A 14,597-nucleotide genomic window follows, 5' to 3' on the forward strand; every position below is an offset into this window, starting at 1 on the left:
CATTAAGTTTACTGTTGGGTGCGCAAGCTCTGCAGGTCAAGAACCAAAAGTGCAAGCACCCCTCCAAGACCGATTCAAAAGTGAGCCTGTGAAGGGGGTGCAAGAGATCCAGCTTACTTCCAAACACAATCACTATCAAATGTGCGATTTATACTATAAGTTTGCTGCAGAATTGAAGTTAGCAGCAAATTCGCAGCATAAAATCAGTGCGCATTGGAAGCCAAAGGGTGGTACGATTCAGCCAGCATCAAAGGCTGCTCCTGAAGCCAAGCCCTCACTTCTTATGAACTCAAGCATGATCTTTTGCACACAGTATCCGATAATATAGGGCGTGATCTATAAACCCATTATGCTAATGATAAGTTCAATGGAAATAGGACGAGGTGTCTTATACTCTACTGGTCTTTCCAACTGATAGCCAAATAATAATCCAACAGGCAAGGCTATAAACTATGAAACCAGTATATTAAGAAGCAAAATTAAACAGTACAAAGGGCAAAAACATCAGATTTCATGTGATCACTATAAAAAAGATTAATTTCTCATCCAAGCTTTAAAACCATTTCAAAAACAATAAAGCTCCTTAAACACTGATAATTCTCATAACCTGGAACACACGTCTGAGGAAAACTCACATGTGAAGTCAGATGGAGTATCCCCACTAACCCTAACTTGACCTTTTCTCCATCAAAAGTTCAGAAGTGGGGCTGTTCACTGATGACTGCACAGTGTTCAGCACCATTCGCAATTGCTCAGTTAATGAAGCAGTCCATTCCCACATGCAGCAAGACGTGGACAATATCCAGGCTTGGGCTGATAAGTGGCAAGTAACATTTGCACCACATAAGTGCCAGGCAACAACGATCTCCAACATGAGAGAGCATAACCACCTCCTCTTCACATCAATGGCATTACCACCGGCGAGTTCCCCACCATCAACATCCTTGGGGTCATCATTGACCAGAAACTCTACTGGATCAGCCACATAAATGCCATGGCTATTGGAGCAGGTCAGAGGCTGGGTATTCTGCAGTGAGTGACTCACCTCCTGACTTTCCAAAGCCTCTCCACGACTATAAGGCACAAGTCAAGATTGTGATGGAATACTCTTCACTTGCCTGGATGGGGACAACTCCAACAACACTCAAGAAGCTCAACGCCATCCAGGACAAAGCAGTCTGCTGGATCGACACCTGATCCACTGGCTTAAACATCCACTCTCTCCACCATCGGCATACCCTGGCTGCAGTGTATACTATCTACAGGATGCACTGTAGCAACTCACCAAGGCTTCTTTGGCAGCACCTCCAAAACCTATGACCTCCACCACCTAGAAGGACAAGGGCAGATGGTGTATGGAAATACCATTACCTCCAAGTTCCCCTCCAAGTTACACATGATCGTGACTTTGACATATATTGCTGTTCCCTCATTGTTGCTGGGTCAAAATCCTGGAACTCCTTACCTAACAGCACTGTGGGAGCATCTTCATCGCACTAAAGGGTTGAAGAAGTTGACTCACCACCATCTGCTCAGGGTAACTAGGGATGTGCAATAATTGCCAGTTTTACCAGTGACACCCACATCCTGAGAATTATTTTTTTTAAAAACTCATTGTCAGCTAAATGTCAAAAACTTTCTTTAAACAATTTTTTTTTGAAAAACTTAATTTATTTTCTGGTGACCGTAAGACCGTAAGAGATAGGAGCAGGAGTAGGCCATTCAGCCCCTCGAGCCTGCTCTGCCATTTAACGAGATCATGGCTGATCTGATTTTTACCTCAACTCCACTTTCCTGCCTTTCCCCATATCCTTGCTGATCAAAAATTTGTCAAATTCAGCCTTGAATGTATTCAATGACTCGGCCTCCACAGCTTTTTGGGGTAAAGAATTCCAAAGATTCACGACCCTCTGGAAGAAGAAATCCCTCCTCATTTCCGTCTTAAACGGGCGACCCCTTATTCTGAGACTAGGCCCCCTAGTTTTAGATTCCCACACGAGGGGTAACATCTCTCAGCATCTACCCTATCGAGTCCCCTCAGAATCTTGTATGGTGACTCATTTGTATCTTGTGGCAACCACAGAGTGGAGGAGAGTTGCACACCAAGTGACTGAAGAGCTGCTGAGGGACTCAGCTAAGTGAAGATTCTTTTTTTTTATTATTCATTCATGGGGTGTGGGCGTCGCTGGTGAGGCCAGCATTTATTGCCCATCCCTAATTGCCCTTGAGAAGGTGGTGGTGAGCCGCCTTCATGAACCACTGCAGTACGTTTGGTGAAGATTCTCCACAGTGCTGTTAGGTAGGGAGTTCCAGGATTTTGACCCTCAGGACGGTGTGTGACTTGGAGGGGAACGTGCAGGTGGTGTTGTTCCCATGCGCCTGCTGCCCTTGTCCTTCTAGGTGGTAGAGGTTGCGGGTTTGGGAGGTGCTGTCCAAGAAGCCTTAGCGAGTTGCTGCAGTGCATCCTGTGGATGGTACACACTGAAGCCACAGTGCGCCGGCAGTGAATGTTTAGGGTGGTCGATGGGGTGCCAATCAAGCGGGCTGCTTTGTCCTGAATGGTGTCGAGCTTCTCGAGTGTTGCTGGAGCTGCATTCATCCAAGCAAGTGAAGAGTATTCCATCACACTCCTGACTTGTGCCTTGTAGATGGTGGAAAGGCTTTGGCGAGTCAGGAGATGAGTCACTCGCCGCAGAATACCCAGCCTCTGACCTGCTCTCATAGCCACAGTATTTATGTGATTTCAATAGATTATACTATATCTCATGTAACTGCACTGTCTCCAACCATTAGCCACCCTCTTAGCCAGCTGCCAGCCACCACCAGTGGCCAGCCAAACCACAGTCAGTCAGCCATTCACTGCCAAATCATCACCGAGCCATCAACAGCCAGCACCAGTCCACACCCACCCCGGTAATGAGCTCGCCACCTGCAAAAGAATGATCCGAGATGGGGGGATACCACAGCGCACCGGATTAGAGTTTCTTTAGGGTTTGAAACAAAATAGATCTCCAATCCATCAGAGTGGCCACCACCTGAACAAGTGGTTTCTAGCTGTGCCACTATATACCTGAATGGTGATCGTTGACTCACCCACTGTTTAGCAACAGAAAATATGTGGGAATGCACCTTCATCACTGAGAAAAAACACATCCAAGTGTCAATCTCAAAACTACTTTCACTACAGGCTAAGTATATGTAAATGGTTATTACTAACCTAGCAATCATTGCTAATTTAAAACATATGGTGAATTTATGAATCACACCAATAGTAGCCATCACTTCTGATCTGCAACGATGAATTAAGTTTCACCAATTTGTGTTTAAGAGCAAACAATAAGCTCAATGACTGCAAATACAACAAGCCTCTACAAAGGGGAGAAAGCAAGTGATTCTAGTAAATAAATTACCCTGAATCGAAGAAAATACTATAAATCTAAAATGTGTTTCTCTAAACAGAATAAGAAAGCAAAAGATACAATTAGAGGCAAACCAGAGATTGGAACAGTAATTCTGTCACAAACTATTCAACAAATTATTCCTTCTTGAAGGGTTACTTCAACAAAGCCACTATTGAAATCACAGAGGGATAACATTCTAATATGTATAATTGGCGTGGTATATACTACGTAAATAGAATGTCAATATTAAGCTGCAATCTGCAGTTCTCAGACTGACTTATACATATTTATATCAGTAGTACAAATAAGCCAACTGTAAATTTGTGTATTGGCATCGACTCCTATTAGTAAAGATTCAAATTGTATGACAGTCCCTGATCTCAAATGGAAAGAAAGAACTTTGCAGCTGGTGAATTATTTTTGAAGTACAGTCACAGTTGTTAGGTAGGCAAACATGGTCGGCAATGTGCGTCCACCAAAGTCCCACAAACAGCAATGAGATGAATGACCTGTAATTGATTGAGGGAGGAATGTTGGTCAGGGCACTGGGAGAACTTCCCTTCTCTTCAAAGAGTGCCTGTCATCTTTCATGTCCACTCAGGTTTAACATCTCATCCAAGAGCACCTTTGATAATGCAGCACTCTCTCAGTACTTCCGTCAGCCTATATTATCTACTCAAATCCTGGAATGGGGCTTGAATCCACAACTTTCTAACTCAGAAGCACTACCACCACCACTGGGCCAAAATGACACTCCTAAATCTTCATTACTCAAGTTTCCTATTTTGTGCCAAATGCTCAAAAACTCGAAACTCTTTATAAAGCAAAGATGGTCCAAGACTTGAATCCTACTCCCACCTCTGGGGAGGCTCACACCTTAACAGGATGCAAGAAAAACTGCTTGTTGTCTGCGAGGTAACCCCATAGTCACTTCTAGTACCAACCTCCATCTCTCTATTGCGATCTTTCTTCTCACTTTATTTTATCAATACTACTATAAGTCATTGCTCTATGGTCTTTTGCACCTTTTAAATTCCAAATATACCATCTTTCATGGTGTCCCTCTTCCTTGCATCTTCAGTGTGTTGAAATCAAAGTCCATTGAATTTCTCCTTTTATAACCCATTCTTTCCCAGGACCTCAAAGCTGTACAAGTCCTTACCTTCTTCAACTTCCCTTCATCCAACAATCTAGAGGCTTTTAAAACCCAGCCTGTTGTCACATCACCACTACCAATTAATTTAACTTGGTTTTACCTGTGCTGCTTTTTTCAACTTTGTTGGTGTATTGCATTATGGGACTTGACCTTTGACTTGTGTTTCTCAAAATAAAAAAAATTAAATCAGAAAAGGCTACTGGCAGGCAATTTTAATACATATCTTAGCCAATTCAATTTTGTGCTGCTTATGATAGACCCTTTTTATTTTTGTCTCATCTAGTCTAGGGCATAAAAAACCTTTTAAATAAAATTTGAAGTAAAAATTGTAATTAATAGGTACAAAACAGGTTGACAATTGCTTACCTATAGAATAGATGTCTCTTTTGTTTGTATTTTCCTCCCTTCCTTTCCTTAAGATGCCTACTCTTGCTGGAGGTTTGTATCCGTAAATGCCGGTAGCCCTTGCACACCTTTCCCAAATAAACATTCTTCATGCATGACGCTAGACAGCGAGTGCTGGCAGGCCATTTCACCACAGGGGCATCACAAACTAGGCCATCCACTTCTGACATGCACTTATTGGGTGGTAATCAGGAGTAAGCAACCCTAGCTAATTTTTCCTCTTCCCTAATCCAAGCCTATTATAGCCAATTCTAATGCACCAGTCACTCCCTGTTGGGCTGAAATCAGCTAATTTAGTATTGGGTCTGTCCAGTTTAACAAGTTTTGATCTATGTATGCCAAATTTCAAATGGATCCATCATAACCTAATTGTACACATTTGGCCTCGGAAAAAAATTAAAACACTGAAAAACTGGTGGTGTGAACTTAAATAGTTTGGTTTGCATGTAAATTTGCAGTTGGAAGTAGATAGCAAACAGGACAGCTTCATTCAATGAGCTCTAATAGAACAGAGGTAGAGTTTAGATTTTGTCTTCTATTCACTGCCTTAGTATGAAACTAGGCGAAGTGGAATTATGGCTCACTTGCAATGTAGAATGGCAAGATCTGATTCAATGAATATTGTAGGTGGATAAGCTAGGTATTTGAGCATGTAAAATCTAAGCATCTGTCCCCCAAAAGGAGTATATGCATAAAGTATGCCAACTTTTTTTAAAATTCTGTGTCCTGTTCATTTTATCTGTTTCCACTTTTCTCTGTTTTTCATGAAGTTTTTTTCATTCATGCACCAGTCTCTGACTAAGACAGCTAACAAGTGACCTGCTCCAACATCTTTTTCAATAGTTGTGCTGTAACTGGCTGCTTGGAAATCCACAACTGCAATTCAAAATGATTTGTCCTCCAATTTCTCCATCCCACAGGGTAAGCACTTGGCCTACACTCTGTGCCCACTCCCTTTAGTATAGCTTTCTGTGCCTAACATTACTTATGAAAAACATGTTGCAGCACTGCATTACGTTCAAAAATTTACATCAAGAGTGCAGTGACCCCAAATATAAAATTTAATATGTTCAAATATTTTGTTTTTTAAATTTTCCTCCGCATTTTGTTTTTGTTTGGTGCTGAATTGCATTTTTTTTTAAATAAATGCATATTAACATCCATCTTGTGACTTCTTTCACTAAAAGTTGGCATTTCTGAGGTTCTCCCTTTACACTGCCGAACATGACAAAACCACAACCCTCGAAAGCACGCTCTTCCACACGAGAATGAATTCTTCAACTCTCCCCCGCCCACCTGCCCCACCTAGCTCCCTGGTCTTTCATTTTTGATGTCTTCACACTGATTACAATAGGGACTTGAGTAAACAAAGCAGACTAACAATCCAGCTAAGTGCTAAACGAGTGCTGCATTGCTGGAGATGCTGTCCTTCAAAAGAGACATCTCAAAGCACTTCACAGCTGAAGAATTACATCTGAAATGCAATCATTGTTATTAGGTAGGCAACTACAGTAGCCAATTTAGACACAGCAAAGACTCCCAAAGAGCAAATGAAATTAAACCAAGACCCTATTTGACTGTTCCTGTGGTTCTGGCAAACATCAAAGATCCCAAGGCATTATTTTGAAGAACAACAGGAAGTGCTTCTGGGGTCCCAGGCAACATCCCTCTCCCAACCAACACCACCAAAAACAGATTAACTGATCATTTATCCACATTTGTGAGATCTTGCTTTGTACAAATTGGCTCGTGTTTACTTACTTACATAGCAACAGTCAGTCAACCAAAATTCATCATGAAACCTTTTGGGGCATTTCTGAGATACATGATAAGGTGCTACATAAATACAAGTCTGGCTTTTGCTTTAAGCTGATCTATTTAACAATGTTCAATATCGATTATAAGCTACATTTAGCCACATTTTGGTGGATGCCATAGATTTGCAAACTCACATGCGATAGCTGTACTGATTTGTTAAGTTTCTGATTTCATATTAAGTTTTATTTAAATAATAATGCATCACACATGTTAACTTAAAAACAAAACTCATCCTGTTCTCATTTTCCATGCCTGTAAGTTATTAATCTTTATTGCTTTCAGATGTCAGACCTATATTCAGACACATTAAGGGGTAGGGAAAATTACAAATGCAAGAATAAATGCACAAAACTTAAGAAAAGAAGGATTTTTGAGCATGGCCATGGTCTTTAATAATATTTTTAAGCAAAACATTAAAAATCATAAGGACTCAAGGTGTCAAAATATGTATAAAGATAGACCAGCTTAATCCAATATCAAAACAAAAAATGCTAGAAATACAGAGAAAGAAAGAACTTGTACCACAACTTATCACAGCCCACGAATGTTACAAAGCACCTGACATCCAATAAATTACTTTTGAAATGAAGTCACTGTTGCTATTTAAACATTTTGCTCACAGCAAGTTCCGACAAACGGAGAAATGTTGGCCAGGACACCAAGAGAATTCCCTGTTCTTCTTCAAATAGTACCATGGGATTTGTAACGGCCACCTGAACATGCAGATGCTGTGGTTCAACACTTCACCCAAAAGACGGCATCACCCTCGGCACTGCACTGAAGTGTCAGTTTGGTTATGCATTCAAGTCCTGGAGTGGGGCTTGAACTCCCCAAACTTGACTCAGAAATGAGTGCGTTGAGCCAATCTGCCACTACACCAAGGTCTTTAAGCATGTGAAGAGAGAAAAAATAGGTTAACCTGTATCAGGAACATTAGTCTGTCTTCTCTTTTCAGATGCTCACAGACAAGTACAGATTTTCTATTTTAATTTCAGATTTCCAACTTTTTCTTTTTATCTCTATAAGCTAAAACCATTTTAAAGCCACATTATAAACTAATGTGCTCCACCATCCTCCCTCAGATAATGAAGAAGTCCATGCCCACATGCAGCAAGACCTGGACAACATCCAGGCTTGAGCTGATAAGTGGCAAGTAACATTTGCACCAGACAAGTGCCAGGCAATGACCATCTCCAACAAGAGAGAGTCTAACCACCTCCCCTTGACAATCAACGGCATTACCATTACCGAATCCCCTACCATCAACATCCTGGGGGTCACCATTGACCAGAAGCTTAACTGGAATAAACCACATAAATACTGTGGCTACAAGAGCAGGTCGGAGGCTGGGTATTCTGCGGCGAGTGACTCACCTCCTGACTCCCCAAAGCCTTTCCACCATCTACAAGGCACAAATCAGGAGTGTGATGGAATACTCTCCACTTGTCTGGGTGAGTGCAGCTCCAACAACACTCAAGAAGCTCGACACCATCCAGGACAAAGCAGCCAGCTTGATTGGTACCCCATTCACCCCCCCCTAAACATTAATTCCCTTCACCACCGGCGCACTGTGGCTGCAGTGTGTACCATCTACAGGATGCACTGCAGCAACTCGCCACGGCTTCTTCGACAGCACCTTAACCAAACCCGTGACCTCTACCATCTAGAAGGACAAGGGCAGCAGGCACATGGCAACAATACTACCTGCACATTCCCCTCCAAGTCACACACCATCCCGATTTGGAAATATATCGCCGTTCCTTCCTTGTCGCTGGGTCAAAATCCTGGAACTGCCTACTTAACAGCACTGTGAGAGAACCTTCACCACACGGACTGCAGCAGTTCAAGAAGGCGCTCACCACCACCTTCTCAAGGGCAATTAGGGATGGGCAATAAATGCTGGCTTTGCCAGCGATGCCCACATCCCATGAACGAATAAAAAAAAGATTATGGCTGATCTTGAACCTCAACTCCACTTTCCTGCCCAATCTCCATTTTTTTTTATCCTTTGATTCCCCTAGAGTCCAGAAACCTGTCTATCTCAGCCTTGAATATATTCAACGACTCAGCATCCACAGCCCTTTGGGATAGAGAATTCCAAAGATTCACAACCCTCTGAGTGAAGAAACTCCTCCTCATCTCAGTCTTAAATGGCCAACCCTTCAAACTGTGACTATGCTCCCTGGTTCTAGACTCACCAGCCAGGGGAAACAACCTCTCAGCACCTACCCTGTCAAGCCCTCCATATATGTTTCAATTCGATCACCTCTCATTCTTCTAAACTCCAGAGAGAATAGGCCTATTCTACTCAATCTCTCCAAAGAGGACAACCCTCTCATCTCAGGAATTAATCTAGTGAACCTTCGCTGCACTGCCTCTAAGGCAAGTATATCCTTCCTTAGATAAGGAGACCAAACTGTACACAGTACTCCAGGTGAGGTCTCACCAAAACCCTGTACAACTGTAATAAGACTTCCTTACTTTTGTACTCCAACCCCCTTGCAATAAAAGCCAACGTTCCATTTACTTTCCTAATTGCTTGCTATACTTGCATGCTGACTTTTTTGTGTTTTTTTTAATAAGGACACCCAAGTCTCTCTGAACACCAACATTTGCTAGTTTCTCGCCACTTAAAAATATTCTGTTTTTCTATTCTTCCTACCAAAGTGAATAACCTCACATTTCCCCACATTATACTCCACCTGCCATCTTCTTGCCCACTCACTTAACCTGTCTATATCCCTTTGCGGACTCTTTGTATCCTCCTCACAGCTTACTTTCCCACCTAGCTTTGTATTGTCAGCAAACTTGGATACATTACACTCGGTGTATGCTTTGTGCATACGTGCATTATGCATTGAATCACTATGCTATCAGTACCAATTCTTATATTTTTCATTCTAACAATACAGATGTGAAAAGGAATACCAGCAAAGTAGTATCAAATCGCTACACTGGTGTTCTCTACTGCTTAGACACTGAAAGAACAATAGCTCCCTCCCGAGTTGAGTTAGGCCCAGGATAATTTTCCAACAAACCAAAATAGGTTTTATCGAACTGCCAAAATCTTTGTTTCAGTGAATGTAGTGAGGTCATATTCTGCTCTATACATGATCATCAATGAGTTGAACATTTTGCTGTACACATTTTGAAAAATGACCTTGAAGTACTTCACGCTCTGATGCGAGTGCCAGAAAAACTATTAAAACTGCCAGTTCAGGAATAAGCAATATCACCTCCAACAGGTGATCTCCTGCTTTGCTTTTTGCTTCTCCACACCAGGGGCCAATTAGACTGCGCTGTGCAAAGCCTTCTTAAAACTTTGAAAAAAATTCTGCCAGCACAGCAGGCTTATTTTTCATTTCTGCTGATCAGGAAAAGCTGAGCAATCGGTCAACTGTATTCAATCTATAGGAACAGCTTGCACTTGGAGCCCAATAAATAACACTCTGCACGCGTGGACCACTGACTTCCTCCATACCACAGCAATGCTTCTCGTTCACTTGGTGACTGAAGTGCGATTGGTACTGCAATGGTAGGCGTAGTTCAAAAACAACAAAACAAATTATGCTACACGAGTGTCCACCGAGGGGGGGGGGGGGGGCGGGGGGGAAGAGGGTTGATTATTGGGAGAAAAAAATAAAAGCCACATCCTTAAACAGAGCATACACTTACCACAGTGCACTACTTTTGTACTTCATGTGGGTTTTCAAACTGGTATGCCCAGCGTCTAAGGACTCCACAAGGGGACCTGACGGGGTCTCCAAGATCATTGGATTTCTGTACATCTCATCAGATTTTTGTATTTGTTGAACTTCCCAGGATACCATTTCTGCTGCTGTATTGCAATTTTGGTTGCATCATTTTCCTTTAGATTCTCTATTGATGGCTACACAGGGTTAAAGCTGGTCTCTGTTAGTTGTTTCTACAAGGTCTGGCAGGCTGAAGTCAATTAATATGGGTTTGAGTTTTGGTTTCTGTCAAAGGGGAGTTTAATATGCTCATTGAATGCAGACTCCTTGGTGTTGTTCTGTTGAACAGGGTCTTGGTTAGCTGACGGGACAACATGTTAATTACCCACCATCACAGCTATTTTGGCAAATTTAATGGTGTTTTTTGAAGAAGTGGATAAAGGTACAGTAGATACAGTAGCTGTAGTGTGTATTGATATTCAGAAGACATTTCATAAAGTGCCTCAAAAGAGGCTCGTCAGAAAAATTCAAGCAAATGGAAAAGAAGAAGCATAGCAGCATGGATAGAAAGTTGTTTGGCAGATGAGAAACGAACATTTAGGATAAACAGGCGCTGCTCAGATTGGAGAAGGGTTGGAAGTGGTGGACCAGAATATTGTTCTCGGTGTATATATAGATGATTTGGTCTTTGGGATAGGGTGCACAATCTCAAAATTTGCTACCAACACAAAAGTAGGCAGAATGGCAAAAAGCAGAGAATTGTAAGACTTCAGGTAAACAGACAGCTTAGCGAAATAGGCAGACAGCTAGCAGTTACAATTAGATGTAGATAACTGTAAGTTAATACATTTTGGGAGGAAAAATAAGGAATGGGAATATACACTCAATAGAAAGACACAGAAAGATAAAGAGATACACCAAGAAGTTCAAATACATAATTCCCTGAAAGTGCAATTGCAGGTAGATAAAACCACACAAAAAGCCAACGGTATTTTGGATTTTATAAATAGGGGCATAGAGTACAAGAGTAAAGAAGTAATGATAAATTTATACAAGACATTGGCGAAGCCATAGTTAGAGTACTAAATGTAGTTTTGGAGATAAACCATTGCACATTTCAAGGGAAAATCGGGTGACCAGTACAATCAGAGAAGAAAGTACGGCAGTGGGATTAGTTTTGAATTGCTCTAGCATACAGCCGGCACAGTCACAATGAGCCAAATGACCTCCATCTGTGCTATAAAGTGATTCTATGGTATTCAAAGTATTTGACAGCTGATCTACGTAATTAAAACTACTGCAGTTTATTAGTGTATTTTGTTCTAAGAGATCATCAAAAGATCTTGGAAGTCAGTCAGTCAAATCCACTGACACAGATGAAAGAATCAAGAACCCTGGGGTTGTGGTTTTGATCGACAGCTGTGTCTGAGCCCTGTGAAAAGGGGCAAGTCCATGATTGATTGTAATACTTTGATGGGCAGTTCTGTGGCCAGAATATTCTGGTGGCGGGTGGGGGGGGGCAGATCACCAGTCTTTAGCCAGCAGAGAAACTGGGCTAGTGTGGCTCCATGGCGGTGCTTCAGCATGAAAGTGAACATCCATTTTGAAAGTTCAATTTTACATCGAGATATAGCTGAAGAGAAGCATCTTTGTTTGTTTGATAAATGAAGAATAGTTAGGTTTGTAAATTACTGTAAATACACTGTTTTGTACTGATTGCTATTCATTTACTTGTTCTACATTAAATACATTTTCCACAGTTTATAGCTTGATCCTTGGACTGATTAAGTATACATTCAATCTGCATAATGAAGTTGTGGAGAATCACATGTCACATTCTATTAAACAAGAATATAGTGGCAAAGGTTCCTAATTCGACCCCTGGGCATCGCTATTGTTTATCGAGATAATGGGCAGGTAAAAGTACGCTCTTGGTTGTTGGGGACTTGGTGCCTTTTATGGGTGTGATTGGTAACACTAATCCCCAGCAGAACACCTACTACAATAACAACTTACTGTTGTTATAATGTCTTTAATGTAGAAAAACGTCCCAAGTGGTGCTTCACAGAGGTGTTATCAGAAATGAATGGATGTCAACTCAAAGAAGGAGATATTAGGAAGGGTGACAAAAAGCTTGAGCAAAGAGGTGAGTTTTAAAAGAGGAGAAGGAGGCGAAGAGACAGAGGTAACTAGGCAGGGAATTCCGGAGTGTGCGGTTTAGATGGCTGAATGCACAGAAAGCCGAGTCAGAGGAATGAACAGTTAGGAGGGGGGGTTGTAGGGCTGCAGGACGTTACAAAGATAGAGAAGGGCAAGGTCATGAAGTGATATAAACACGATATAGTATAAAATCCAAAAAAAGGGACATTTTTTCAGTAAGTACAACATAGGCTCCCCGGGTGTAATACTTTCCCCATATTGGAATATTTGAAAAACACTGTTACGAGCCTTTTTGTATCTTTATTTCTCCCATGTATATGGGTCACATGTAGTTAGTAGGGTTGGGTGGAATCAGGCAGCAGACTTTGTCACAAGATGTAACCATAATGTAACCAAGTGAAGGACGCCAGTTTTTCCTCCGCTCAAGGTGAAAGTCTATTTGCACAGTATTCCATCTAACAAAACAATTGATAATAGACTCTCTCATTAAATAGCAAATCCTCTACTGTATAGATTCAAGGTTTTAAAAAAAATAACATTGACTAACAGGCATACGGGCAATTTAGGGCAGATTTTAAAAATCAAACTTTTGGGGTTAGTTACACTTACAGGGTCATAAAATGAAGTTATTTTGGAATATTCAAGAAATGGCACATTGAGCAGACTTTATTTACAAAAGGTCTGAAATGTTCCAGAGGTACAACATTTTTAAACTGCTATACTCACGATATAGGTGCACGATATTAACATGTTGCCCGGTTTAGGGTACAAGGAACTTTTCATAAATTATTTACAGCATATACAGTCAAAGCATGAAACCACTTGGAATCACCGTCCTTAAAATTGCAGCTTTAGAAAATGGCTGTCTCAACAGTGTTATCCTGAGGCTATTTAGCATATTGGTACCAATACATTATGGGAAAAATTAAACATGAACCAATAAACTTTAATGTTGCATCAATATGCTTTGTGTATAATATTCTTAATTACTCTCACTACTGGTGATTGATCTATAACCATCAGTACTTCACATCAGCAATATACAGCTTAAAATGTTCACGACAAAGTTTGGAAGGACAAAATCTGTAATTGTACTGCTGTTTTCCACAGTTCAAGTGGAGTAGTACAAAAGTTTCACATGCCCAACATTAGACTTTACTGAAATCCCAATGGCAACACTAAGCACAGTGATAAATCCCACAGCAAGAGCAACTTTTTACACTAACCAATTCTCTGAAGAAAAAAGGAACAAATCAAATGAAAATTTCAAACCACTTTCAATCGTGCTGAGTGTATCTTGCTGACTTTGTCAAGCATTAAAGTACAGATCCATGGAATGGTGGGACACAGATTTAATTCTCACACTCTGGTGACTTCCCAGTCTCTCTTGCACTGCTGTGAGAAGATGCCAAACAGAGACCCAGAATATTAACTGCAGGGGGGAAACTTGCTCTGAGGCTGCTCCTGCCCAACAGCTCAAAGTGGTGTTGGCAAAGTCCTGGAAGGAAGTCATTCATATCTGATCAGTGTGGGGCCCAGGGAGATGAAGGCCAGTGGCGGGCAGCAGGGGGGAAAGAGGGGATACAGATCTTAAGAAGTAGCTAGCTGCAAAATCCAACTCCTTTAATGTAACGTGGCACTAAGCAGGGTGATTTCATCAGATTTGAAAATAATAGTTTAGCTAACTGGTTTAATATTCTTTACAATGTCACTCTCGCCTTCAAATGCTTTGTCATGAAAACAGGCAAATTGGCACCTTGTATATTTGATTAAATAATGTTAAGAGCATCTGTATATAACTTTTGTCAAAATAAGTATCAACTCCTTACCTTGTCTCTGGGTTATAGCCCAGAATATAAAAAAATTGGTCCGGTCGTGGCTTAAACTCTCTGGCAGCAAATATGTCAGAAAAATGTATAATATTGCATTTCCCTCTGAAAGGAAAAAAGTATATAATTGATGTTG

General features: G+C 41.2%; 1 protein-coding gene across 6 annotated transcripts in view; it reads right to left on the bottom strand.

The window, feature by feature from the left end:
- The window catches only part of rerea (arginine-glutamic acid dipeptide (RE) repeats a), a 399,886-nt gene that overhangs the window by 177,561 nt on the left and 207,728 nt on the right, over window positions 1–14,597 (bottom strand). For all 6 annotated transcript variants that reach the window (XM_067970328.1, XM_067970329.1, XM_067970324.1 and 3 more), the window contains one exon: window positions 14,462–14,566. In XM_067970328.1, coding sequence (XP_067826429.1) covers window positions 14,462–14,566 — 105 coding nt within the window. The remainder of the gene's footprint in view (window positions 1–14,461; window positions 14,567–14,597) is intronic.

This window comes from Heptranchias perlo, chromosome 32 (genome assembly GCF_035084215.1).
Source record: "Heptranchias perlo isolate sHepPer1 chromosome 32, sHepPer1.hap1, whole genome shotgun sequence".
In the NCBI taxonomy this organism is placed as follows: domain Eukaryota; kingdom Metazoa; phylum Chordata; class Chondrichthyes; order Hexanchiformes; family Hexanchidae; genus Heptranchias; species Heptranchias perlo.